Here is a 27815-nt window from a genome sequence, read left to right on the forward strand (position 1 = left end):
CCCAGCCAGTTTGCGGATGACAGCAGGCTGAGTGAGGGACAGGATGCCATCCAGAAGGACCTGGACAAGCTGGCCCATGTGAACCTCATGAGGTTCAATGAGGCCAAGTGCAAGGTCCTGCACCTGGGTTGGGGCAACCCCCAGTATCAGTCCAGGCTGGGGATGGAGGGGTGGAGAGCAGCCCCCAGGAGAAGGACTTGGGGTGCTGGGAGGTGAAAAATTGGCCATGACCCAGCCATGTGTACTTGCAGCCCAGAAGCCAATTGTATTTTGGGCTGCATCACCAGCAGCGTGGGCAGCAAGTCAAGGGAGGGGATTGTCCCCTCTGTTCCGCTCTGCTGAGACCCTCCTGCAGTGCTGGTCCAGCTCTGGGTCCTCAGCACAGGACACACATGGACCTGCTGGAGAGGGGCCAGAGGAGCCCCAGAAATGATCCGAGGCTGGAACAGCTCTGCTGGGAGGACAGGCTGAGAGAGTTGGGGGGTTCAGCTGGAGAAGAGAAGCTCCGGGGAGACCTTAATGTGGCCTTTCCGGACTTAAAAGGGGCCCATAAGAAAGATGGGGACGGACTTTTGAGCAGGGCCTGTTGCGATAGGACAAGGGGTGATGGTTTTAAATGAAAGGAGGGAGATTCAGGCTGGACGTGAGGAAGGAATTGTTGGCCCTGAGGGTGGTGAGAGCCTGCCCCAGGTTGGCCAGAGAGGTGGTGGATGAACCATCCCTGGAGACATCCCAGGCCAGGCTGGACGGGGCTCTGAGCAACCTGAGCTGGTGCAGATGTCCCTGCTCATGGCAGGGGGGGCACTGGGGGAGCTGTGAAGGTCCCTTCAACCCAAATCATCTGTGATTCTACAAACTTACTTCAAACTCATCCATCATTTTGCGGATCCCACTTCCTTTCTGGCCAATGACGTAACGGTGAAGATCAAAGGGAACTTCCACCTCAATGGTGACAGGAACCAGAGCCTGCAGAGGAGGAAGCACAGTTTATCAGTTGAAAGACCTCCTGTCTTTCAGCTTGCCATACACTTGCCCAAAAGAACAAATTGCTGAACTGAGGTACATTCCCTTGTAATCAGGACAGGAAGAAAAAACAGCTGTGAGCACCAAGATAACCTGTTGAGTGTTAGAGCATTTTTTCAAAGCAAGTAATCTTAAACCCCACCTCTGGGGACAGGCTGTTTTCATACCCTTGGCTTCCATCTAGCAGAGACTTGGACAACATCACTAAAGGAGCGTGGCAAGGTCTGCTAAAGCTAGAATGATTCAGCCTCAATCAGACTCTCTCTCTTTCCAGCTGTGGTCCATAAAAGCAGCACGTCATGCTTTTACGGCAAGTAACTTGGTGCTGCCTGTAAGCTCCAGCAATTGCAACGTCAGGCACTATGATTCAAGTCATCAGGCTAAATCACAGGGCAATGAGAGGACTTCCCTTAAGCAGTACAGACCACCTTTCCAGTTAGCATCAGTGACCACCTGGATTGCAAACTTGACTAAGTAGTTTTTATTACCACCACTAAAAGCCTGCAGTGAGGTTCTTGCATCAGGGTATCGCTACGTTACAGGGCCAAGGGGCTCAGAAAGCCACATACCTGCAGTGCCTCCTTTGCTGCCTCGCACTTCTCCCTGCGGCCAGAGATGATGATGATGTCGCACTTCTTTGGAGAGCTGGGATCCGCATCCTTCCCATCCTTGCCTTCCCCACCTTCCTCGCCATTCTCTTGCACAGCTGGAAACACCGAAAGTCTCATGTTAAATACACAGAGCTCCCTCCTTGCTCATTAGCTCCTCCGGCTCAGCCTGGGCTTTGCCACAAGAGGTCAGACACCACAGACTGCTGTGGAGGAGGTTACTCCTAGCATAGGCAGTTTGCCACAGCTTAGCCTGGAATGAACAGAACAAAATCATTCACCGAGACAGTCTCCTCTCCTCCACACCTCTCTGGACAGCACCGACATCGCCTTTGCCTGCACAGAAAGGACCTGCAGTTGCACTACGGAAGCGGAGGCTGCTCTCGTACATCAGCAGAGGCAGCAAGGCTGGCGCTTTCTTTCCTGGCAGGGAAGCTCACCAGCACAGCCCTGGATGGTACAGCAGGATGGCTGGTGCTGGGGCCCAGCTGTGCTGAACTCAGTACACCCAGCGACGAGAGCACGAGAGCTCAGAGGGATCCTGGCAAGCCTGTAGAGCCCTTTTTGCCAGGGCGGGTCCTCGTTCTCCCTGCACTCTTGAGTTGAGAACACATTCAGAATACCCAGGTCTGTGGTTTTACCTCCTAAAACTTTCCCCTCTTCCCAAGGGGCATGGTTGATGCTAAACTCAGATTCAAGGACACCGCAGGGAACACCTGGGGTCAGTTCTCCAGAGATTTTGAGCAGGACATCTCTGCTGATACAGAGTGTAGGTTACATTATACTACTCTCATGTGATCACCCTAACTACCATGAGAGCATGCATCCATGGGTATAATACCTGGGTTCTCCTCCCTGTCAGGGAATTTGATCTGGACACCATAGTCCCGGGTGATCTGCTGGATCCGGGATCCTTTGGGGCCCATAATGGAGCGGTGGAACTTTTGTGGGATGGTGCATTCGATTGTCACTTGAGCTTCCTGTGAGAAAGCAGAGTTGTTCTATTACAATGCAGCCTCTTTTCACACCAGAAAACAGGCTGCTTGTGCACGCTGAAATCCGTAACGGCCAAAGCAAGGGGTTAGAAAAGGTAAGAGCTGCTGGGAAGGGAAAAACAGAAAGTTTCCCAGAATCTTTCCTCTCTGAGAGAAGTTAGCAGAGGATTTCTCAATGAAGGCTGCCTCCAACCCATGATGTTGAAGGCTTCCAAGACCAAAGCTCAAGCTCCTTATTACCCTGAAGAGGAAGCATTAGAAGAAAGGAAAAAGACAAAGAAGGAAGGAAAGGAAGAGAACAGGTTGGACAGTTGGCTGCTTCCAAAAGACAATACTAACAGCAGAGGAAACCCCAGAGAGCAACCACTGCCCAAGGCCAGGCAGCGAAAGGCACAAGGTGGCTCCAATTTTTTAATGTCTAGAAGTACACCACGGAAGGGTCTCCTGCTTCCACTCCTAAAAACCAGGAAGATGGTCAGAGGAGGCAATTCCTCCATATAGCATTGCTATCTTGGAGCCAGCTGTCATTCCTCAGGCTGGGATCTAAAATCTGCAGACCCTATGTGTTGACAGCAAAGCTTCAAATACCACAACTACTGTTGGACTTGTTCACGTAAAGCTTGGCTGTGCAGCAGTTCAAGGAGGGCACTTCTGAAGCAACAAAATACAGAAGAAACAGCTTTCCTGTGACATACCAGGTCCTCAATGATCTCCTGGATGCGTTTCTTGGCTGCCTCCACACAGTCCTTGGCTCCCTTGAGGGTGACTTTGTCGCTCTGGGTGCCAGAGCGCGGGAAGCTGACCATCACACCGCCATACTCATCTGCAATCTCACGCAGAACTTGCCCTCTCCGGATGACAAAGTGGCGGTGATGCTTGGGGTCAACCACCATGGAGTCTTCAACCACATTATCCTGCCAACAGATGACAGCCAGTCAATCCCACCTGTCCCAGTGATAAGCGCAAGTTTGCTGCACTCAACAGCAATCAGCTTACAACCTCTCCCAACAAGTGATAGTAAAGAGGAGCTTCCTGAGTTCCTATGAAGGGCAGCAGATGGTTGCAGGACAAGCAGGTCCTCCATGCTGACTCATTACATCTTGCTACAGTGATAGGCATGAAAGTAGGAAAAAGTAGTTCATACCAGGTTCTTGATGAGGGCCTCCAACTCCTTCTGCGCCTCTTTGACAGCGTCCTCAGTTCCCATGATAGTAATCAGCTCCTGATCTTTGTCCTCAGAGGTTGGGAAGATGATGCGGGCCCCAGTGTTGTCACGCACCTTACGGATGTTGCCACCCCCCTTACCAATAAGGAATTTGTGGTACTCTGGCTTTGCTCGGAGGTCCACGGTGTAACTCTTTGTTTGCTGAAAGGAGTCAGGTACCCATAGAACATGTCAACATGTAGAAAATACACATCAGCATCAACAGTAAGCGTGTAGGTATGTCATCTGCACCCACAGACAGAGTTGCAAGAGCAAGGTAGATGCAGCGTGCTGTCGAAGTCGAAAAGGTAAACCATGTCTTAAATTAAAATCACTACCCGAAAGATGTTCTCAGGGCTGGAAGGCTAACTCTACGCTCAGCACAGCTGGTAAGAATATGAGCAGAAAAGACGTCCCTGGTAGAAGGGTGACATTCACACAAGGCAGCATAACCATTTGCTAACTGACTGGTGCAAGCCAGGCAGCAGCCGCAAGCACATAATCAGGAGAATGTGTTCATATGCTGCTATTAGAAAGGGTTTTTTTCCTTGCTATTAATGACCAGTCAGTCAGTCCCAAGTCAAAGCAAGGTCTGGTAACCGAAAGTTCTCAAATTTGGATATATGCAGGGTGCACTTCAACCCCAGAAAAGAAACAGCTGGCCAAAACAACCTGCATCTTCCCCTGTGAGACAAAGCTCACCTTTTCCTCGGCCAGGTGCAGCAGCTGTTTCTTGGCTTTCTCCACATCCTGGGCTGGGCCCCTGATGGTCACAGTGTCACTGCCAGACCCCTCGGTGGGAAAGTGGATGTGGACTCCACCACACTCCTCCATGATGGAGCGGATGAAGCGGCCTTTGGCGCCAATGAGGGAATTGTGCAGTTTGGAAGGAATAGACACCTCCACCTCTGTGATGTTGGCCTAAGAGAGGACAATACCAGGCTGTTAGTCAAGATGCAGAAACGTGTGTGCACCCACTTCGCTCGCCCTCCAGCTCCCCCACTGCTGGGAGCTTTACAGAGCTGCGTGTAAGAAATGCCCAACCAGAGGAGTTTGAGACTGGCTACTCCTGACACGAGCAGCCACAAACTTCAGTGTAAGAGTCACAAATACCGACACATTTGTTTCCTCCCGGTCTTCCTACACTACAAGCACTTTTTCTGTATTTATGTCTTCTAGCAACATTTTCAATCCCCTCATCTGCAACAGGCCAGTCATTTCACTTACCAGCTCCTTCTGGATGGCAAGAATTCTGTGTCGAGCAGCCTCACAGTTTGCTCTCTTGCCTGTGATAATAATTGTCTCCGAGTTGCTGTTCTCTGCTGGGAGATCAATTTTGGTGTTGCTTTCTTCACGGATCTGCCAAAAAAGGAAAAAGACAAAATCTCAGAAGTGTCCCATGTCAGAAAAAAAGCCCCTGGATGTCATATTTGACATCACCAATGAGCAGGAGAGAGCAGCAAGTGTGGTTTAGTTGCAGGCAGTGACCAAAATGAGCACTAGAGATAGTAAAGATATCTCACCTTCTTGATGTTGGCACCTCCTTTCCCTATGATGTTCTTGTGGAATTGTTTGAAGATGGGGACAGAAATAGAAAAGCTGTTTTCAACCTAAGGGAGAAAGGAAGGGAGAACTGAAGATTACGCACTGTCATGACAAATGAGGCTCCATCCCAGGAACTTGATAAGCTTTCAGCTTACACCCAAGGAAGTTCTCTATATGAGAGACTTGCAAGAATAAGCAAAGGCAAGCACATCCTCTTATAGCTCTTAAATAATAGGTATCAGTCCCCTGCCCCCCCATCCAGCCAGAACAGCGTCTGCAGCTCCCTCATCTTGAGGTGCTTCAGCCCTAGCTGAGCCTCCAGGGTTAGTCAGGCACGTAGGAGAGAACAGCAGACAGAAGTCTCCCTTACCAGGTCTGCCACCATCTTCTGCATGTATTTGGTGCACTTCTCCACCTCATTTTTGGGACCTCTAAGTTGGACGATGTCACTCTTGTGCGCAGGGTCTGGGAAATTGATGATAACCTGCAAGAGGTGGTCACCTATAGTTAACTCAAGAAAATGCAAGAATTGCCGTGTCAGACACATGCAAAGGTTGGGGGATTCTACACACTCCCTTTCCCATTCAGAAAAGGGTAATCATGTTAGCAGCCTCTGGCCAAAAGAACAATCTTCTCATACATATTAGGTACAGAAGCCACTAAATTTATGACTTCAGCAATGATGTGTCTGCTACTCAAGTAGGAAATATCCCCTCTGGGTTTCTCATCTCCTAGAAAGCCTTACCTCTGGGAATTTCTCCCGAATTTCCCGGATTCGCTCACCCTTCTGCCCAATGATGGTCCGGTGGAATTTCTGTTCAATGATTAGGTCCTTGGTGCGTTCATTTTCCTGATGACAACAGACTTAGATTGAGTGTTCAGCAGGAGAGCCACATAAATTTATTTACCAGTTTGCTGCCTGACAGTTTACTTGCCAGCATTGTCCCTCTTTTCTCCTCTAGACAAAATTCACTCTAGGCTGACAGACAAGGGGTATCCAAGGGACTAGAGGAACACATCTGTGAAGAGGAACTCGCACTAGTCATGAGATCCAAGTGCTCGGTGGGCAAAGGGCACACACTTGCACCAGAAGGTTACAAGGGAATGTAAGAGCTCAAACCCTGTGGCCTCCCAACCATCACATCCTACTCACCATACGGGAAGCGAGTTCCAGCAGCTCTTTCTTGGCCTGTTGGACCCCCTGTGGGTCTCCTTCAATTCTGATCAGGTTGCTCTTCTCATTGTCCGGGGGAATGCGCACAGACACCTTGTAGAGGTCCTTAATCCTGTTAACTTCAATGCAAGGGCTGTGGTGACACAGTCTGCTAGGCCAAGACTAGGAAGCAAGGCACCTTGCTTATCACTGCTTGGAGACTGTTTATGGAGTAAACCACCTCTGAGAAGGGGTCAGTGGGGTGGGGTTGAAGCAGGGGGAAGTGCCTCTTCACCCTGGAGTTCATTGGGAGCAGATCTGTGCCACACAAGAACCCATACAAGTAAATACTGTGGCATCTACAGAGCAAACTGCTTGTTTGCCAGAGTGAGGCATTTGTTTCTTCCCCAAAACCAGCACCACATTTAGATCAGAGGATGATCATTCATTTCTAATCCCAAATTATTTTCTGGGGAGAAACTCCTCAAGCAGGCCTCCACCACTCCCAATCAGCTGCTAAAATATAATTCACATGGAGCAACTTAAAAACAAAACCAAGACCACCACACAATTCTTCAACTAAAAAAAAATATTTCTTCCAGAACATGGCAAATACCACCACTTTTCAACCTCCCAAGACACTTTCACACATTAAAGCCACCCTAAGGCCTCACTGCCCATTGACCTCCTTGTGCCAACACGCCTTTAGAAGCGCAGAGAAAATGTGATGGAGACAGCACCCTGGATGAGCTACAGAGCCCCTGATATGATCTACTCAACGTGGGGAGTCCAAGCATAGGAAGGATTCGAAAGGCCCCACTTACTGTTAGCTCCATTCTTGCCAATGAGGTGTCGGTGGAATTTGTGGTCAACGTTGATTTCTGCATAATCCATCCGGTTGATCTATAAAGAATGACATAGGGCTGGGTAGGGTAGGCCACCACTACTTCTGTCTTGTGCGCAAAGTAACGGCTACTGCCAGCATTGCACTCGCTCTCCAGGGTCAGCTACAAGCACTGTAGTGGGTGCATTTGACCCCCCCAGCCAAACCAGCAGCAGTTTGGTGCAGGCTCCAAAGGAGGGAAAGGCCTGAGCCGTAGCCAGGCCAAGAACTCCTTCCAGGAGACCCGCAGGGAAGCAGAACGGCAACCTAACCCCGTAACTTGTGGGCGCAGGGAGTCCCGTGCAGACCTTTCCCACTGTGTGCAATTTGACCACAAGTCAAGCACTTCATTCCATAAATACAACAGCCTGGATGAGCCACTCTGAGCTCTCCCTGCTAAATAAGTGAGCTGTATGGCAATGGTTTTACTACTCACAGGTCAGTGGATGAGCACAATTCAAGTTCAACATTAATCATTGAGCTTAAGCAGATGCACACCAAATGTAATGGATTATTTAGAGATATAAGGTTGTATGATTTTTAATGTACTCTTTGATTCATGTTACTTGGTAGACTAGATTTGCTAAAATTTTAAGCTCGTATTTACCAAAAGCAACTGCAGACTACACAAAGCACCTGCAAGATAAAGTCTAGCCTGTGTTTTGCTGAGAAAAATGGAACTGACTGGGAAAACAACGATCCAAGGCTAACACAGAGACATCACAGACATCTGCAAAGCGGGGCCTATTTCTGCACTTCGCTGAGAAGGACTTATCCAGACAAAACGGCACCTTCAAGGATATGGACCAAAACAAATGTCTACAACTGAACAAAACAGAGGCCCACGTGGAGACAGGGAGAAAGGGTCCAATGGGGAGCAAAGAACCTGGTGGTGAAATTTTGCTATTGGACTGGATCTTGGTGTGAACGGTCTGTAAAGATATAAAAGTTTGTAGTTTTCTCTGCTTAGGGGGACCCCTGCGCAGGTACCCAGCTTGAGCCAGCCCTCCCGCTCTTTTACTCCATTAAATTTTTATTTTTCTAAGAATTTTGTCTCCTGAAAGTCTTCTCTGCATATGGTTATCAGGCCTCGCTTGAAAGTTTGCTACTGGAGTTTTAAAATACAGACTCCAAAGCGAACAGTTATCAGGGAGAGAAGAATCCTGACAGTTTGCACCACGACAAATACGGCCCTGCCTGAAAGTTTGTCTCCGGAGCCCCAAGACACAGACTCCGGAGTGAACAGTTATGAGGGATGGAAGACACTTGAAGGTTTGCTTCGTGAACAGGTACAGGCTCCTGGAGAGAAGGTCAGCAGCATTCGGCTTGGCATATTTCCCCCATGCAGTAAATAACAGAGCAAACCCGCCACCGAACTCTTTTAAGTTGCGCTTCTCTCTGAGAAATCTAAACGTTGCTCTGCAGCAAGCAGAATCCTAAATTACTCCCCCCCGACAAGCACTCTTCCTGCCATTAAGCAGAGCAGAAGCACGACTCTGGTTCAAGCTGAGAGCACCATGGTTGTGAAACATTTAAAGGGACTTATCTCCCGCTCCAGTTATGACTGAAAGAGAATCCTTCCTTCTCTGCATCAAAAGAGCTAAGATTTGCTGCTGTTTTTTTAAGAATGCTATGGATGAGCTTCCTAACCAAAGGTTTCACCCTCCTGCTGCACAACTTGTCCTCTGCAGGCTCTGTTAAGCATGTCAAGACACCATATGGATGCGATACACAGCTCATAATCTCTGCTCTGTTGCCCTTTGTCCCCCACTTTCTTCTTATGTACTGGAACTAGTAATACCAACTTACCAGATCCTTGACCATGACTTCAATCTGTTCCTGAGCCACATTCACATCTTCTGTAGGTCCTTCCAAAGTGATTTTATCTTCTCCTTCGGTGAATTCGATGTGAACCTTGAGACAGAGCAATGAATCGAGTAAGAATTTTCCAAGATACAAGCCAGGTCAATGCTGTTAAGTCAGGCTGACACCATCAATCCCTGCCATTAAGAGATGGTTTCCTTCCCACAAAGTACACGTATCATTCCCATGGTTTCAGAAGTGGGGAACTTACAGTTCAGGCCATATCACAGTGTCTAGAGCCCAAGGCTTTGGTGCTGCCCTGGATTCTGCAAGGGCTTTGGAGAAGTCACTCACCCAGCCTCTCTCTAGATCTCACCTAACTCACCAGGGAGAAGCCTCATTGAAGGCAACGTTTGCAGGTATCCTACTACATCGATTCTCAAAATAGTACCACATAAGTCTTCCTTTGAAGGCCTCAACAAATGAGAACAACAGAGGATGAGTGGTGTTCGCAGCACTAAGAGAGAGGCTCCTCTTAATATTAAGATCTGCGTCACTCCCTCTCTGGTTTTACCCACGCTAGAATACATTTCTCTCTTCTACAAAGAGTGATCTGGACTAAACCATATTATACATCAGAGGGTGCTAAGCTAACCAGCTCATCCATACCTTTGGCATCTGCTGAGTTATTTTGGCCAGGTTTTGCCCTTTCTTTCCAATAATGAAACGATGAAGCCAAGAGGGGGCAGAGACCGAGGAGACGGTAAAACTGTTGGCCTGAGAGACAGAAAAACAGAAGCTGCTTGATGGACAGACTGGAAGAGGTTTGCACAAGAATACAGTTCCAATTCCCATGCTGCACCCTCAGTACTGACTTCCAAGCTGCATCTCTAACAGTGTAGAGAGCACCCCCCTACACCTGTCAGCAATCATGGATGTATCTTTATGGGACTTTCGAAGAAGGCCTAGCCCATCTTGTCAGTACCTTTGCATAGACTTCAGTCAACGCTTGCCCAAGCTTTTCAGGCTCGCCTCGCAGTATCACCGTCTCCGAGCTACTGTCAGTGGGTGGGATCTCGACAGAGACTCCAGTTTTCTCCAAGATCTCCTGCAGGGAATTCCCCTTGGGGCCGATGACATACTTGTGCTGGGACTTCTTCACCTCCACTGCAATGGTAGTAGTCTTCTTTTTCTGTAGGGGCAGAAGCACTGGGGCATCAATCACAGGGAGCAAGGAAGGAGAAGAGCGAAAGGAAGAGGCACGAGATACAGTGAAACTTTGCACCCAGGGAAGAGCAAAGCAGTAGAGGTTAGGGGCAGACCTGCTGGAAAACAGCACTGCAGAGAAGGACCTGGGAGTTCTGGTGGACAACAGGTTGACCATGAGTCAACAATGTGCCCTTGTGTCCAAGAAGCCAATGGTACCTGGGGTGCAATAAGAACAGTGTGACCAGCAGGTCAAGGGAGGTTGTTCCTCCCCGTCTGCTCTGCCCTGGTGAGGCCCCATCTGCAGTACTGGGTCCAGTTCTGGGCTCCCCAGTTTAAGAAGGACAAGGAATTACTGGAGGGAGTCCAGTGGTGAGCTATACAAAGATGATGAGGGGTCTGGAGCATCTTTGTGATGAGGAGACACTGAGAGAGCTGGGGCTGTTGAGCTGGAGAAGAGAAGCTGAGAGGAGGTCTCATCAATGTTTATAAATATCTCAAGGGTGGACGATAGGATGAGAGGCAACAGGCACAGACTGAAGCACAGGAGGTCCCATCTGAATACGAGGAAAAACTTCTTTACTTCGAGAGTGCCAGAGCCTGGACCAGGCTGCCCAGAGCGGGTGTGGAGTCTCCTTCTCTGGAGACATTCAAACCCGCCTGGACCGACCTGTGTGATTTGCTCTGGTGACCCTGCATTAGCAGGGGGGTTGCACTGGGGGATCTCCAGAGGTCCCTTCCAGCCCTAACCATTCTGTGATTCTGTGAAAGGTGAGCACAATGCTTCTGCAGTACCCCCACGCCCTTTGGGCCACTGCCTTGTGCTCAAAAATTCACAGGTGAAGTACAAAACTAATATTCTGCATCAAGCTCCCTGGGACACTACACAGAAGAGACCACATACACACACAGTCTTGCACAACAGGGCTCAACGCCTGGCTGTCCCCCAGGCAGAGCTGTAATGCAACACTATGTAGGCTACTGGGCTATAAGCTGATTATCTCTGTTGAAATCCAAACTGGTACAAATACAAACCTAACCATGAGCAAAACCAGCTCAACAACATGCAACAAGGATATTCGCAGTGATGTTGGCTGTGGAAAATAAACTGGAGTGAAATTCACTCTTTGTAACTTGTACTTATGTAGCAACTTTGATACTGTCAGCTGGCCACCGCTGTAGACTTCACACTTCCTTCTCTCCTTAGCAGCACCTGTGTGAACAAGAGTCAGGGGAGCTCTTTGTGCTCTGCTAATTCCCACAACACAGAAAAGAGAGAAATCTGTCACCTCCCTGGTAGTATCAGCCCAAGTCTCACTCTGCTGAGTGAGGAAATTGTAAGATCCAGGGCCAGGTACTGCATGGGTTGCTGAGCCAGAGCTGACAAGAGGAAGATGCAACAGAAGTAGAACAAGAAGGGAAGACAGACTACGAGGAGGTGGGGGGAAGATAGGAAGCTTTATAGACTATCCATACCTTCTCCTCGTAGATCTTCTTAACACGAGCCACGGCCTGAGCTAGCTGCTCCTTTTCTCCTGTGAAGACTATCTCTGTCTTGTTGACACTGGGTGGAGGAATGTTGATGCGCGTCCCTGTGTCCTGCATGAGCTCGCTCACCAGCTTGTTGTAAGGACCAGCAATGAAGGGGTGGTACACTTTCTCCACATCCAGCCGCTCCACGGCACGCTTATCCTGGAAGAACCCAGAACAGAGCTTGGTGGGAACTGCCCTTCATATTACAGTCTCTGCCGGACACAGCTAAGCTCCAAGTGCTGTCTTGCTTCACACTCTGGCCTAAGAACTCTTTTCAGTTTGTAGACTTGTAGATCTCCATCCCTTTCAACCCACAAATACTGCTGTTGCTGCTGATGTGTTACGATATTCACCTCTGTAATCTCCTGCCTTATCTCAGCTGGCACCTAATATGTTCACTTCAAATATGAAACACGTGTATCTGACTTCAGAGATGGAAAAAATTGAGAACGAGAAGCTGCTGAACTTGGGAGTGGTGCCAGTGGCCTAGCACATGTCTCTGTTCAGACTAACACATTAGCCACTGTGGTCATGGTGACTACGAACATTTAATATACCATGGAGATGCAAAATGGCAGTCCAGCTAATGCCATGAGAGAGATCACAGTACTCACGTACCTGTTCAGCAGAGATCAGCAGGATCTCGTGTCGGGCCTTCTCAATCCCTTCTTTAGTGCCGGTGATCTTGATCTGGTTGCTGGGGTCATCCGGGCGGGGGATCTGGATTTTGGTTGCAGTTTTGAGCTCCAGGTCCTGCAGCTTCTCGCCATTCTTTCCAATGACAAAACGGTGGTGCTCCTTGGGGATGGCAACTGTCGCTGAAGCCTGCAACACAGGAGCCAAGCATCTGTGAGGACCCTCGCCTGCACTGGCAGATCCACGAGAACAGAGTCAGGGAAAGCAAGTTAGGTACTGCTCAGCAGTGCTACTGAGGAGCAAACACAATGCTTTCCCAGCACGTTCTGTCTGAGAACTGATACTGCACCAGAACAGCTGATCTACGGTGCCTGTGTACCAGCAGTCTAAAACCCACCTTTCCCTTAAAACTCTTCTGTTTGTACAGGACTAGCACTCTGAATCACCAAACGCCTTTAGGCACAGATGAGGAGGTGCCTGTCCTCCAGCCTAAGACACCGGGGCAGCACCAGACAGCAACTGAGATGATGCTCACGGGTGGAGTTTATCTGAACTCTGACATCTGCTGCCAAGGCTATGGAGAACAAGACACACAGTCTGACTCCTAGGAAACAGAAATTCAACACCAGAAACCTATTCCAGCAGGCAGACAGCTAGGAGATGCTTACCGCTACTAAGTGTTAAGGTGTCTTCAACGTAGCGCATGCTGCTTCTGAGACAGCCTCTACAATGCCCCTCTTGGAAAAGAGGTCCCAAGAGCTTCTCACAATCTACCATTAAAGGGCTGGTTTGTAACAGGGATTCCCGACTTCTTCTCTTTTCACTGAGTTTTTACTGACTTGGTAGCTTATGATTGCTACCATGCTCTCGATCCCCATGAATATGTAACTACTAAGCATAATTAGACACTTAAAACTCAAGCTGCAACGGAAAAAAAAAAAAAATCCAAAAAAGATCATTTGGAGTGACTTTTCAGCTCTGTGTCCCTGTATTGAAGCCGGCCAAGCCTAGAAGAAGTTGGGACTCCAGACATGCCTTTCCGACCTGGGGCCAGGGCAGTAGGAGGTGTATTTGAGGACAGTGGGTCATGGATCTGTGGCAGTACAACCTGAACTATTTTTTCAGATGCACATTATGCAGGGTTTGTCCCTCTCCCCTCTGGCAGAGTATGACACACAGGCTGAACAGCACTAGGCAGACATGGTTTTAACTATTGCATTAAGTACCTTTGAAATTACACTTTAAAACATGCCATGATACCTGGCTGTGGTATATCCTGACAAGAACTAACATCTTGATTATGAACTCAAGAATCTGAAGGTAAGAAATCAAAACCTAGGGGACTGAAAGGAGAAGCAAATGAAACAACAGGGCTGTGGCTCGAGTTACACAATCCAGAACCCTGACCTGAAGCTTTCAGCTGGACTTCCTCTTCTCTACTTTTCTCTCTTCCAGCCCTCCACGTTATCCTCTGAAGAACTTCAGAGCAAGCACAGTCCTGTTCTCGCACACTACTACCCTTGTGTGAGGGGCCTGCACCCTCCCGGCACCAGCATAAAGTCACTGTTTGCAATTCAAGTGGTCAGAGATTGCAGACTCCACCCTTCGTGTAACACCATGGCCTGTAATTAGCTTTGAACCCTATTTTAAACCTCATTTCCATTCCAAATTGCCAATTGTGTGCTTTGAAAATACATGGCAAAGCTGACTTAGTCATCTAATAACACCTCTTCGGCTTATAAGCACACACGCCCAAGGGTCTCAACGCATTTGCGAGTCTTGGAGAAGAGCAAAGATGAAGCGAGAAACAGTTAGATGCCCTCACCTGAGTCTGCAGCCGAGCGACAATCTCCTTCCGAGCCTTCATGACTGCTTCCAGTTTGCCAGAGACCATGATCGAAAGGCCCTGGTCCTTTGCGAGAGACAGCTCCAGGTGAGCTCCTGTCTTCTGCATGATGTCAAGGCAGATCTTGGCCTGCTCGCCTTCTCCAAACTGATTCATGTCCTTGTATTTCCTCTCCTCCAGTGGCACATGAAACACCTGCTCAGCCACAGGATAAATAAAAGAAGGGCACACCAAGCTTTTGATCACCAGTGCTTCCATCTCTTATTGCCATACAGGACTTTTCTGGCATACTAAGTGGCGACATGAGCTGTGAGCAGAGGAAGTGCGAGAGCACTGCAGCAGGCAGTACATCTCACACAGGGGTGTCTTCCTAAACTACACCAGGCAGACAAAAGCGGTAAGATATGGAGGGAATACTTCAATGGATTAGCGCTCACTACTTGAATTCTGCAATGCTCCCTTTAGGCCTGTTTCAGCTATGTGTGTAATGGATGCAGAGCTCTTTCTGGACAGTTTTCCAACACATCCCTCCCCTCTGGAGCAGTCCTAGCTCTCAGCTGCAGTCCTCCTCATGCCCCAGGGTGAAGTATGGCAAAGAGGCTGTCAATCTGACACACCGAGCATTTCATACTCCAGGGAAAGATCCAATTCATCCACTTTTTGGAGGGAGGAAAAGGACAGAGATAAAACACCCACTCCCACCTGAGTGATGACAGAAGCCTTTATGGGTCGGATTTTGCTCCAGGGCCCAGCAGGTTCCTGGGCAGCTTCCAAACATGGTGCTTTCTCAGGGAGCGGAGGGAAGGCTTCCTTGTAGGTTGGAGGATCATTCTCTTCTTCAGAGTTTAAAGCTGTAACTAGGGTGAAGCAAACAGAGTAAATGAGATCCTCTCTCTGCAGAAATGCCCCTATTCATAGGCAGTGCAATTGTATTTAGGCACCGCTAACAATGGAGAGCAAATGACTTGGGCACTGCTATTAATCCTATTACGGTTATGCTTGTGGAGCAGCCAAGTCTGGAGCACAACTGACCTCAGCAAAGCACAGGCTGCAGTAGATGCCATGAACAACCAGCCTTGTCTGAGCAGGCACTATGGATGCAGGAAGTGAACATGCAAGTGAACGGTGTCAGCAAACAGCACATTACCCCCAGCTTTGTCAAGAGGGGCTTAATTGGGGGAGAACAGGCTGGGCAGAAGGAAGTGAAAGGAACAGAGTAAGGCTGCGGGTCAAAAGGTGATAAGACAGACAAATGCCCTGGAGGAAGGCAGAGAGAAGCGTTACAGTTAGGGCAGAGTCCAGGGAAAGCCTGTACCTCATGTTTGACTCAGTTGTGCACTGGGCTGGTGCCATGTGGGCCAGCTCACAGCTGGAGGATGGGTGCCGAAACTCATCAGTGAGTCAGTTAATACCGTTATACCGACTTTCCCCAGCACATGGCTGAGCAAGGGAAGGAGATGCCAGCCCAATACACTGATCCCACGAGACTCTCTTGTAGCCCAATGCCCTGTCCCATGGCTGATGGCACTGCAACCAGAGCTCTGTGGAGGTCTGGGGTTTGCCTCCTCCTGGCCCTGCACAGCATCACCACTATGCTGCTGGTGGTGCTGGTAAGCCAGAGTTTGGTGCGCCACCAGTCTAGGAATGGAGAATGTAATGTCTGCACACTTGTGGGGAACAGACATGTGGAGTGAGCTTGGGTAACAGCAAGGAACCTCGCCTGTGCAGTCTGTATTTAGGGGCACATCACAGGAACCCAGCTGTGTTTTCTCACCTTTCACCTGCTGCTGAGCCAGGCCGCTGCGGTGTTCAGCGAAGCTCTCCTGGGTCAAAACTGCCACGGAGCTCATTGTCGACTTCCCACCCACACACAATCCGGGTATGCCACTGGAAGAGACAAAGGCGGCAGCACTATTACCAACACCATTCGAGATGCACAGAAGTCACTCCAGGAAGACAAAGTATGTGTTACTGAGCACCGTTCCAGTGTCAGCCTCTTGAAAAGCACCTACGGTGCCAGTCAGCTACCCAGCTCTCTTGTGGAACAGACAGGAATTCCGAGGGGATATTTCCTCACAGCAAAGTGGTCACCAAAACCAGAGCTCCTCATTAAGGAGGCAGAGGATGTTCAAGCCAAGAAGGTTACTGGAAAGGGGGACAGCAAAAGTTGTTAAAGCCTATTTTAATTAATCTGTCAGTTAGTAATGGTGTGCAATTTTAAAATGAGTATCTGAAGGTCTGGACAGTCAGTCCAAGACCATTGTATAACCCTGCAAAGAAAACAAAAAGGGCCCTGGATGCTGCTTCCTCCTGAAAAAGACTTATTTAGGTGCCTGAACTCCTTGCTGACTTACAGATACACTCAGAAAGCCACTCTGATAAGCAAGCTCAGCAACAGCAAGATCTTTGGCTCTCCCAAAATAAGAACTTACCAGCTAAATGGTCAGTAGCCAGAGAGTCCGTCCTGTAAGCTGCCCGTTTGTCAGCCTGCCAGCTTTTGCTTCATAGGAAAAAAAAAGAAAAAAAAATATTTATGTGACTGCTCCAAGACAACAGCAAAATATGACACCCCCGTTACTGTAACTTTCAAAAGAGCAATGCTTGTACTGTGTTTAAAACTTGCACCCTCTCCAGAATTTACTCAGACTGAGTCACATGTCACCATGCTTTACCTGTCATGTTTCACTAGAGCTACAGCAACACCACTATTTACTTAAACTTCACAGCAGGAAGCCCGGGGTAGCTACTCTTTCATCACACTGGCTACAAGAGCAGCCATCCAGTATCAGGCAAAAATAGTCAATTAATAACAGATGTGCAAGATAGACATGAAATTTCAGGGTTGCAAGCAAGAGCATCAACATCTAGTCAGAGGAAACTAACAGCCTGAAAACCTGCCAACACCACTGCCATCAGTCAGAAGTTAGGAATGTAGTTTAGTGGAGCTTGGGTGAATCAACACAGACGTCCTCACAAACTAAGGCAAACACTCAGGGCTAGCAACACACAGCTGCTGGCCAGTCCACCTCTTCATTTTTTTATTGTAATAAGATCATGTACCAGGCACTGAACTCTGTCTCCAGGCCTAAGTCTGCAAGTCGGAAGAAAAAACCCCACATTGTTTTATATGTACTACTTTAAACACGTACACAAGATGGAACGAGGAAAAAAAAAATACTCTGTCGGTGGGAGCTGTACATCTCCTGTACCTGGATCTGCAGATTTACTGAGAAAGCGTTTAGGAAACTAAGTAAAAATGTAGAAGCTGGTACAGTACATGCTCTGCCAGACGTACAACAGTTCCTCAGCCCTGGAGCCTCCCTGGCAGCCACACGTGCTCTTGTACCGTCCTAAAACCCAGTGCCTCTGACTGCTCGTGGGACGAGCGGCCGCTCGCACACAGTGCTGCTCGGACACTTCTCAGTGAACTCACAGTTGCCATTTCTGACCTCCCAATGCACCAGAAAAGGCTCCCAAAAAACACAGCGTCACTGACGCGGCGTCTCACACCGCGCTTATGTTGTGACACAGTATGGGAAAGCGACAGAGTCAGAAGGAAAAGAAAAAGTGATGCAACTGGGCCATACAGGCCCCATCTGTGCCCCAGCGAAGTCCAGAATCTTTTCTCCTACTTCAACACGTTTCTTATCAGGTGCAAGGCAACACCGCCTGCAGAGCTAATGTTGCAATTAATCCTGTAAAGATCTGCTCCTAGGAGGTGGCAGGCACACGCAGCCGGCCGTGCTGTCCGAAGCACAGCATGCAGCGTGCGGAGGCTCTGCGAGGCATTTGCTGCTGTACACAAAAGGGTGGCTCGTAACCTAATCTCAGAGAAATATCCAAGTTCTTCTCACTGTCCATGGTTATACCGTGGTGTAACACATGGTTACGTGTCCGTGGTACATGACTGCTGCAGAACCAAGGAAAGCGTTAGTGGTATGGCACCTGTCCCAGGCTATTTCAGCGGGGCCTGCAGACTTGGCCGTTGGCTCCTGCGGCCCCTTGGATCGCTATGGAGGCGGCCACCACCTCACAGAAGCTGCAAACAGGAACGATGGCAGGAGCGAGAAGCATTCTAGACATCACGAACAGCTGCCAGGGTCTGGCTGCAGCCTTGCTAACAGTATGGATGTGCTTGTAACTCTCATTTCTCAGGAAAGCACCACCTGGCTCATCTTGCACATGCTCTGCTCCTTAGAGGAGGGTAAGAATGAGATGCCAGTGAACAACACCCAATATAGCGCCTGCCTGCAAGCCGCGACCTCAAGGCACAGCTGCTGGTTTCACCGTGTCCAGACCAGCTGCAGAGATCTTCTGTGAAGCCTCCATCTCAGAGAAGAGCTAGACATTCAAAGAGACATCTAAGGGCAACATTTCTCTGTATGAATTTCTGCTTCGTCACCCATACAGCAAGCTAAGAAGAAATGCTCTTCTTCTCCAGTAACCTCAAACATCTGGTATATCACAGGCCTCAGGGATTCATCTCCGGCCAAAATTGGAGGCGGCCATCAGAACGGTATTTTAAATGTAATGTCAAAACCAGGGGCTTAGGCATTGCATTTGGAGTCTACACCTCCTTGACTTCCCACTTGAGGTTTTGAAACTAAGGTTACAGCTATGTCATGCTAGCATGTGGCTGACTGGGTCAACAGGTTTTAAACTGCCTAGTTCATACACCGTCTGTAGCACCGGCTTTGTGTGCCAAAAGAAGTTTCAGAAGTCTAGATCGTGCTTAAAATAAAGAGAATGAAATCACCCTAAAAATAACCTCCAGCAATGGCCAGACCTAACCACACGGGAAACATCTGTACGAAGAGAAGCAAAAGCAAAGCCATGAGCTACACTGCCAATACGATCAGTACTTGTGGACAGGAATATCAGTTACGTGTTACTTAAAACTATATTTAATAACAATATTAGCATTTTTTAATGGAGGTAATTAAAATCAGATGCAGCTAGGATCGCACCCAGCAACAGGGCTGGGCTGGTTGGGGCATCCGCTGTGCTCTGTCAGACACCCAGCAGGGCAGGGTGAGCTCTTGGTAGATGAGTGGTCACACATGAAAACGCTTGCTTTCCGAAAACCGACCGGCTCTCCCAGACACCAAAGGCCAAGGCCCCTGCGTTTTGGAGGGTCACACAGGCAGACAGCTGCCGTGTGGCAGGACAGCGTCTTTCCCTTCGCACCGATTCCTGACTCAGTACACCCGGTGCCTTATGAGACACAGCCAGGCTCACACCTGACCTGTCCCCTGTGTCTACTCTTCCATTAACGCCATGACCCGCCGTCACCGCCTGCCCTCACCCTCGGACAGAAGCTGTTCTTTGCCTGCCCAGCACACGAGAACCTGCGTCCTCCTGTGCAGCCCCGAGCGGGACAGGCCCCGGTGCTGCTTCTCACCAGGGCCGGGCTCCCACGGCCGCGCACCGCGAGGGGCAGCGGCCCCAGGGACCACGGGCACGGGCGGCGCGGCGGGGGGCAGGCGGGGAGCTGCCGGCCGCTTCCCCCCGCCGGGCCCCGCGGGCCAGGCCAGGCCGGGGCGGGCGGCGCCGCCAGCGCCACCTCAGCACTGCCGGCACCGGGGGCGGGGCGGCGCCCTTAAAGGGCCCGGCCGGGCCCCGCTGTCACCGCGCGGGACGGGGGCGCCGCCCGGGCCCGGCAGCACGGCGGGGGCTGCGGCAGCGCCGGCCCGGCGCGGCCCTCCGGAGTGCAGCCCGGGGGCGGCCGCGTCACGCAAGCGGGGGAAAGGTGGTCCCGCGGGAGCCCGGTGACAGCCCCCGAGCACGGCTCCGCAGCCGCCGGGAAGCCGCCGGTGGCGGCAGCGAGCTCGGCATTCGCACCTTCCCGACGGCCGCTCGTCTCCCCCGGCGGCGCAGGGAGCGGGGCTGGGGCGCTCGCCCCTCCGGTCACGGCAGGACCCGGGGCAGGGCTGCCCGCCGCCGGCGCTCCGTGGGCTGATCCGGCGCTGGACGAACGCCCGCCGCCGACCGTTTTGGCTCGTACGAGCCGCAAACCCTCCGGCCGCCGGGGAACGACGTGGAGCCGCCTCGACCCGCGCCGCTGCCCCGCTCCTCCCGGCGAGAGGGACCGCGCCGGCTCGGGCCGCCCCTCCCCGCGCACCCAGCGGGGCCCAGCGGGCCCCATCAGCCCGGGCCGGCGCTACCGGCCGGCACAGCCGCGTTCGCACCGGCCGAGGCCGCGCCGCCGGGCCCGCAGCGCCCCCCCCAGCTCCCGCCGTTGGCTGCCCCGAGTGCCCCGTTTTCCGAGTCGGCCCCCGCCGGACTTTGCCCGGCCCGGCCGGCGGGAAGTTGGCCCGGAGTTTCCCGGCGGCGCCGACACGTCGGTGCCCAGGGGGAGGAAGCGAGGCCGCGCCGGGCCGGGCCGCCTCCCCCGCCCCGCCAGCCTCCACGTCGGCACCGCGATGGAGGGGCCGCCCCCGTGACTCACTCCGGCCGGTGCCCGCTCGCCCGCCCTGCTGGAGAACCGGAGCGCTCCTGGGAGAGCGGCGCGGCGCCCGCCCCGGCGCCTATATAGGCCGGGCCGCTGCCAATCCCCGGCCCGCACGTCAGCGGGACATGCCCCTTCCCGGCGGGGCCGGCCCGCCACGCGTGCCCCGCGCCACCGGGGCCGCCCCGCCGCGGCGGAGCAGAGCGCAGCCCGGCCCGCGGGGCTTCCCCCCGCCAGCAAGCCCCGGCCGCCTTCCCCCGCACACCGCACCGGCGCGCAGAAAGCGGCTCCCACCCGTGAGCCGGCGGCTCCGGGGGACGCGAGGGCCAGAGCTGCTGCAGAACCGAGTCCCGGGAGTCACTTCAGCTCCCCACAGATGAGCATTACCGACTCGTTTTGGCTGAGGCCGGTTTCACGCTGGGTTAGCGAGCTAGAGCGGCTCCCGAGGGCCCCGGTGAGTCTTAAACCGGAGCACGGCAAACACCCGGGGCTTCTGCTCCAGCCCACAGGTGCAGGGAGACGCTGAGGCTGCAGGCCCCAGAGGGCCGGGCATTCCTCCTCCTCCTGCAGAGCCTGTGCCAAAGCAGCAGGTACCTGATGCTGCAGTTGCAGACAGAAGAAGGGCAAGGTTAGATTACCAAAAAAAAAAAAAAAAAAAAAATTCCCCTCCCCATCCCAAAAGAGACCCTCTACTTACTCCAATCTCTAATTTGGAAAAGAGTGTAGGATGGGAAAGGCAAGCCAGCAAGCAGAATACTCGCCTTTCCAGCAGAGAAGATGTTTATTAAAGTTTGTGCAATATAGATGTTTTTAATTATTAGTCCTGCACCCTCAGGAAACTGAGGGAAAAAAAAGTCACATCAGTGTAAAAATACATGGAATTTGAACTGATTTTTGCATTAGCTCAGTCTCTGCCCATTTTCCTACACAGGATTAATTTTCCTCATCATTCATAACTTGTGTTTAGTGACTGGTTTACTCATTCACGCCCTGCTCTCTCCTCGACCACGACAAACTAAATGCAAGAACCTGCTTTGCGGAGCTCTGACCAGAGAAATTCAAGGTTTTTGGAATAACTGCTTTTGATTACATACGGTAATTTTTAGAGGCATTCATGTGATGTATTTATGGAAACATGGATGGTATTTAGCCTTCAGTAAAATCATGATTGCTGAGTATTATTGAACAAGAGTAGGAGCTTTCTCCAGTTTTGCTCTGTTGATCCTGTGGGTGGGCGGTTATCATTAAAGCACTTGAACTTTTTGACACAATTTATCACTGTAAATAAAAACGTACTTGTGGGTGAAATCAGCAAGTATGTTAAAGGGAGAAAAACAATCATCAAGAGTTCACACACTGCCCAGGCACCACAATGACCCATCTCCCCCGCTCCAGCCTCTCCTCAAAAAGTCCGTCGGTCTTTGCGAGGACGCAGGGACGCTGCTCTGAGCACGAGGCTGCCGCACAGAAAGGCAGCGGCCGCTGCTGCCACGTCATATATGCTCCAAGAGCTGGCTCAAGCTCCTCCGAAAAAACACGTCAAGGCTGTGGATGCCAGCAGCACCCTGCACAGCACACGCTAGCAGGCTGGTGCCGACCCAGCCAGAGGCAGAGCTTGAGGGACCTGCACAAAACACAGCACCTCCAGACTTCGGACACTTCTGCTTCCAGGGGCTGTAATGTGGGACGTGGAGCCCAGTGCCCTGAACCTTGCTAGAGGTGCACGGTGAGCTCTGGTGCTTTCACTCCCTCGTGTTTATCTCCCCAGCACAAAGCAAGCAGCCTCCTTTCAATGCTCCAACTTCGCTGTGTCCAATTAACTCCGGCAAGGGTAAGTACTGCCTTGCCCTGTGCCGGGGGACCAGAGGAGCATCACAACCCCCAGACTAGAGCATCTCACTGACACACCAACATCCTTCTCTCTCAACTCCCTCTCATTAGCTGGTTCAGCAGGGCTCTCTGTGGGGACATGCTGCCTTGTGCCCACAGGACAACTGTACGTAATGCTGCTGCAGTCACTGGGGTTGCTGAGACATTACAGATTTCTGGTTTTTAATCACAGCTTCCTCTCCGGGACTGTTAAGAGGGATCTTCCCCACGTGTTTCTGCAGCTCTTCCTTTATTTGCAGCTGCAAGGGCTGGGAGGGAAGCCTGCCAGGGAGTCACCGGAGCACCTCACTGCGGCCACCCTCAAATCACAATTTCTGCTGAAGAAAACCTGTCACAGGCCGTTCTCCTTAGAGGAAGATCTGCCACAGGGGAAGAGGGTAGTGTGGAGAGAGCTCACTTTTCCTCCCACATTAAGTACAAAAGTGTCCTGCGTGCGGATAAAAGCACATTGAGAGGATGCTAGGAGGCCTGTTTCAACCTGTCAGCACAACATTAACCATTCATGTCCCACCCTGTCCCTCTTCTTCAGTAAGGCCTTTGTGCCTGTGCTGTCTACTTGTCCATGAGTGCAACCCCACATCAAAAAAATAAGAAAAAAAATAAACCCATGGAGATGCGTGTAAAACGACTCCTCAAGAAGCCAGGCATAGGAATTTTTGGTAGCTGAGGAGAAGGGAGACGGAGGAAGGTACCCAACCCCTTGACAAACAATAACCTGCCCCTCTCCCTCTATCATCCCGTATTTTGGCAGCATTACAACAGATCCTGGTTTCATGACTTTGGAAAACAACTGAAAAGAAAGCCTCGCAAAAAGAGCACCAATGTGAGACAGAAAGGGTGAACGCTTGGGCAATATGTAGTTTCCACAGCTTATCAAATTGGCAGCTTGTATCACCAGTTGGAGAGAGGACACACAAATGAGACCAGCAAAAATATGGAATGTGCACAGAGATAAAACTAACAGTGAACAGGTTTGGTTTTTTGGAACACATGTTCACCAGTATGAAAGCAAAGGTTGAGGAGTTAAGAAGCTTTCCATAATCACACCACCCCAGGACTCCTAAGGAAGAGAGAGGAAACTTGCAGCTCCTTAAATCACTGGAGCAAAGACCACAAAAAGGTTGGTCTTTCCTGGCACGGTCACCCTCAGCTGAGCTAGGATTTTGCAAAGGATTTCTTCTAGCCTGTTCTTATTTTCTGTTCTTATAAGAGATCCCTATTTTTCCTGCCAGAAACTGCAAGCCTTATTTGGAAAGCAAGCCAAGTATGCTCCAAAGTGTGTGCTGTGACTTTATTTCCTGTTAAATATAACTCCAAATTTCCAAAACTCTACAAATAAGCACCCTTTTTGTACTCTGGGTGCTTATCCCACACACTGAAGCCAGAGAACACCACAAAAGAACTGCCCCTGAAAGTATCTCAGCACATACTTCACCAGCGGCATGACAAGAAAAGGGGCTGGGGGAATCCTTCCCATCATACTAGAAAAACCAGCGGAAGAGGATTCAGGACACAGGGCACTTGCATATCAGCAAGTACCTGAGTTCTCAGTCAAAGCAAGGAAGATGTTATTGGCTCTAAAGCTATCACTACGGCTTGCCGAGGGATCTTTCAATAGGATGTTTTTCTTTCTACAGGAAAGCTTCTATTAAATAAAAATTAAGGGTTGCATTATATAGATCACTCTGCTAAGAGAATCAAAAAAGTTTCATCACAAAAAACAGTTGAATATGAGTCCATGTTGCTTATGGCTCAGTGACTTTGAGACCAGATTTTCTTTATTTGCCATGAGGAAGGAAACTCCCAGGGATGTGCAAGTCAGGCACCTCTCTTCTCCATTCACACATCAGTACCAGGAAGAAATGATTCTGCAGGCTAAATTCTGCCTTAATGCAAGCTCACCATCTCCAGAGGCTCACTGTGAACACCCGAGGACAGAACTGCTGCTAGAAAGAGAAAAGTCTACCCAAGCCTAGATAATAAGCTCAACTCCAACCATTTAGTCATGTTGTGAAGAAGGGAGGGAGGTGGAAGAAACGTGAGATGTTACATGTGTTTGTCTCATGAGACCCAGGTGGTAGAAATAAGGGGTCCCACAGGAGTGCAACACCACTTGCCTTTCTCCTGGTAAACCAACATTGTTTGTCAAGGGCAGTTCTCTTGCACAAGCAGAAAAGCTGACCAGACTTCGAAGGAAGGTGGCTAACCTCAGCAGGCTGCTCAGGCCAAATGGTTGTTTAAATGACTTATTTCTTTCCTGGCACCCTAACAATAAAACTATGTAACTGTCAGCTAGCAAACAATATATCCACTGCCCTTCCTAGACTGTCACAGGGCGCTCTATAAAAAGGAGCAAGCAAAACAGGTAGGAAGAACAGGAGCAACTTACTGGTGTGGACAGAGTTCTAGCGTGAATAAGTAGCTTTGAGCTATCTGACTGCAGAGAGAGGAAAAGCTACGGGGTAAGGGGTAGATATGCATTTTTTACACAGAGACACTGCGAGAAAATGAGATTCAGTGGTCAATGCAGATAAACCAGTCAAGAGACTCGAGCTCTACTCTTAGTTTTGCTGCCAATTTGATGAAGCGACCAGTGAAATTCTCTCGGTTGCCCCGGCTGTGCACACGCAGCAGTCTTGGTTTACTCTGTGGACTCATTATTTCATTTCAGGTTGTTCAGAAAGCTGTGATCCTTGGACGCCAGGTGCTATGACAAAATAAATGCCATTTCAGAGATGTGGAACAAAGTCAATGGATAGTTTAATAAAATCAACCCAAATGCAAAGCAAAAGGAAGCCACAGAGGGCAGCTCAGAGTCCGTACTTCCACTGACGCTGGGAGAGAAATCTGATTATTTAATACAAACTTGGCTTTCAGGAGAAGTTAGGATTCCACATAACCAAGATAAAGTGGAATAGATAAAATGGAATGAGATTAAAACAAAAGTAACACATTCAGACCAAAAATGACCAAGGTGAATTTCCCACCTGGATTTCAGACAGGGTTACAGGCAAATTTAGCAATTGTAAAGGTTGTCAAATAGAAGCAAATTTCAGGTTCTCGGCCTTGGGGAGCCAATAAAGACTTTGAAAAGGAATATTTTTTAACCATGACGGACAAAGTGAAATAAAGTATCTTCCTGTGTTGCTTTGGAGTTTCACAATGAAGCAAAACATGGACTTGACCCAATGGGAACCCAGGTTTGGAAAACAAAGATTCCCAACAGGTTGACTGGAGAGTGGGAACAGCACGGGGCAGCAGAAGTGAAAGAAACGTTGGAGGTCCGAGTCTCTGGGGCGTCCAGCTCGACCTCCTGCACCACGCAGGGTCAGACCAGGGCATTCAGGGCTTTCTTCAGAAGGTCTTGAGAACTTTCAGAGCTGCACAAGCTTTCTGGGCAACCCATTCCAATATCTGACTATCCTAACAGCGAACGAGGTTTCTTACTTGCAGTCGGAACCTTTCCTTTCAATTTGGGCTCTTTATGCAGATCTGAACTTGCTTTTTAATTTCAATTACCACCACACCGCGTGCTCATCATCCGCAGGTGCTTTCGGAGGGAGCTGCAGCACTGCTCTCTGTCCCACCTGCACTGCAGAACAAATCTCCCACAAACAACTAAGCTGAAAGTGGCTTCCCAAAGCCAGCTCGGACACTCACAGTTCAATATCAGTTAGCCAAGAAGTGCGGTTTGAGTAGACGCCGCAGAACAAAGCGCACACTATTTCCTGCGCGCTCTTCAAAAGGAAACTTTTGCTTCACCCTCCTTTGGCTACGAGGTTGGAGTTTTTTGTTCACCTTTTCAGTGTCTCTTGTTCCCTCTCCCTTGGCAATTGCAATATAAAATGAACATGTGACAAGGTGGGGTTTTTTGTTTGGCTTTTTTTTTTTGTTAGAGATGTTGCCAGAAGCTCTCACGCACTACATACCACGTAGCTTGGAAAGGCAAGGGGCTTAAAAGCCCTGAACTTACCCTTTTTCACATTAACCATCCTATATATAGAAAATTCAAAGCTGATTGTGTCCCTTGGCTTGGAAGCATCACCGTGCTCCCCAAGGCCCTAGGCAGGTACTTGCAGGCTGACGCTTCGCAGGGCAGAATTTAAGGACCTGCTTATGGCAGTTTACAAAGATGACAACCACTTCTTTGTTCACACACTCGATTAGGTAAATATACAGAGCAAATGGAAAAAAAAAAAAAGGAAAGAAAAGTGGCAAAGTAAATGCGACCTCCCAAATGACATTTTTCAGGGCGACAGGGACAATTTGCAACTTAAGCATGGCAACCATAAACAGACAGTTATTTTTGTATGCTTTGTTTGGTTTGGGGTTTTTTATTTAATCTCGCTTGCCTACTTTGATTCTAGCTATTGTACAGAAAAACCTAAGCAAGGTTTGTTCATGGCTCCTTAAAAGATTTTAAAGATTCCTCAGTTACTGGTGTTTATTGGATAACAAAGACTTAAGAGAATGCCAGAGCTCCATTTTTATAAACTTCCTATGCGCTCTGGTAATTTTTCTCCGAGTTCCAGTTCCCTGGGTCACATGGCTACACAAGACTCTCCAGTTTTGTAGATCTTTTTTTCTTTACTTCTGTCTTTCAGTTACAATAAGCAGCTTGAAAATACGGTTCAGAAGAGTTAGTTTTTATGACAAACAAAACCCTCAAAGAATAAAATAATTAAACTTGCAGGGAAGCTAGTGCTTTCTTTGGAGAGGGAAGGAACAATTTTAAATTGGAAAAAAAATCTTCAGTTTGGCAACAATTCCTCTGAAGAGGCATTAAAGTAAATATCTGATTCCAACTGCCACTTGTTAAAAGCGACGACAGGACCCTTGCTGTTGAAGCACAACCTTCCCTTTGCCCTTTTCACAGCGCGTGCAACAGGGGCTCAACACACCCACAAACACTCATTCCTGATCTCTACTAGGCCAAGCAAAAGGCTCTTGGTGTGTTCGACAGAATCACATCACGGTGATCTAAACTGACAGTGAAAAATCCAGACGGTCTTCTCTTCCAAATCTGCAAGGCCACTCTAAGC

General features: G+C 49.8%; 1 protein-coding gene across 2 annotated transcripts in view; it reads right to left on the minus strand.

Annotated features, from left to right (window-relative positions):
- Window positions 1-27815, minus strand: part of HDLBP (high density lipoprotein binding protein) — a 43358-nt gene that overhangs the window by 7210 nt on the left and 8333 nt on the right. Inside the window, exons 1-22 of one of the 2 annotated variants that reach the window (XM_065640580.1) lie at window positions 20884-20964; window positions 16868-16935; window positions 16210-16322; window positions 15138-15292; window positions 14415-14630; window positions 12572-12778; window positions 11897-12112; window positions 10200-10406; window positions 9884-9991; window positions 9221-9325; window positions 7353-7431; window positions 6529-6668; window positions 6121-6225; window positions 5746-5859; window positions 5354-5440; window positions 5058-5189; window positions 4533-4751; window positions 3771-3992; window positions 3322-3540; window positions 2473-2611; window positions 1593-1729; window positions 862-966 (exon numbers count right to left, since the gene is read on the minus strand). In XM_065640580.1, the coding sequence (XP_065496652.1) occupies window positions 862-966; window positions 1593-1729; window positions 2473-2611; window positions 3322-3540; window positions 3771-3992; window positions 4533-4751; window positions 5058-5189; window positions 5354-5440; window positions 5746-5859; window positions 6121-6225; window positions 6529-6668; window positions 7353-7431; window positions 9221-9325; window positions 9884-9991; window positions 10200-10406; window positions 11897-12112; window positions 12572-12778; window positions 14415-14630; window positions 15138-15292; window positions 16210-16285 (2988 nt within the window). In that variant the 5' untranslated portion in view covers window positions 16286-16322; window positions 16868-16935; window positions 20884-20964. Of the gene's footprint in view, window positions 1-861; window positions 967-1592; window positions 1730-2472; window positions 2612-3321; window positions 3541-3770; window positions 3993-4532; window positions 4752-5057; window positions 5190-5353; window positions 5441-5745; window positions 5860-6120; window positions 6226-6528; window positions 6669-7352; window positions 7432-9220; window positions 9326-9883; window positions 9992-10199; window positions 10407-11896; window positions 12113-12571; window positions 12779-14414; window positions 14631-15137; window positions 15293-16209; window positions 16323-16867; window positions 16936-20883; window positions 20965-27815 lie in introns of those variants that run through there. The other variant, XM_065640579.1, reaches the window with a different exon arrangement.

Source organism: Caloenas nicobarica, chromosome 8 (assembly GCF_036013445.1).
Source record: "Caloenas nicobarica isolate bCalNic1 chromosome 8, bCalNic1.hap1, whole genome shotgun sequence".
Classification (NCBI taxonomy): domain Eukaryota; kingdom Metazoa; phylum Chordata; class Aves; order Columbiformes; family Columbidae; genus Caloenas; species Caloenas nicobarica.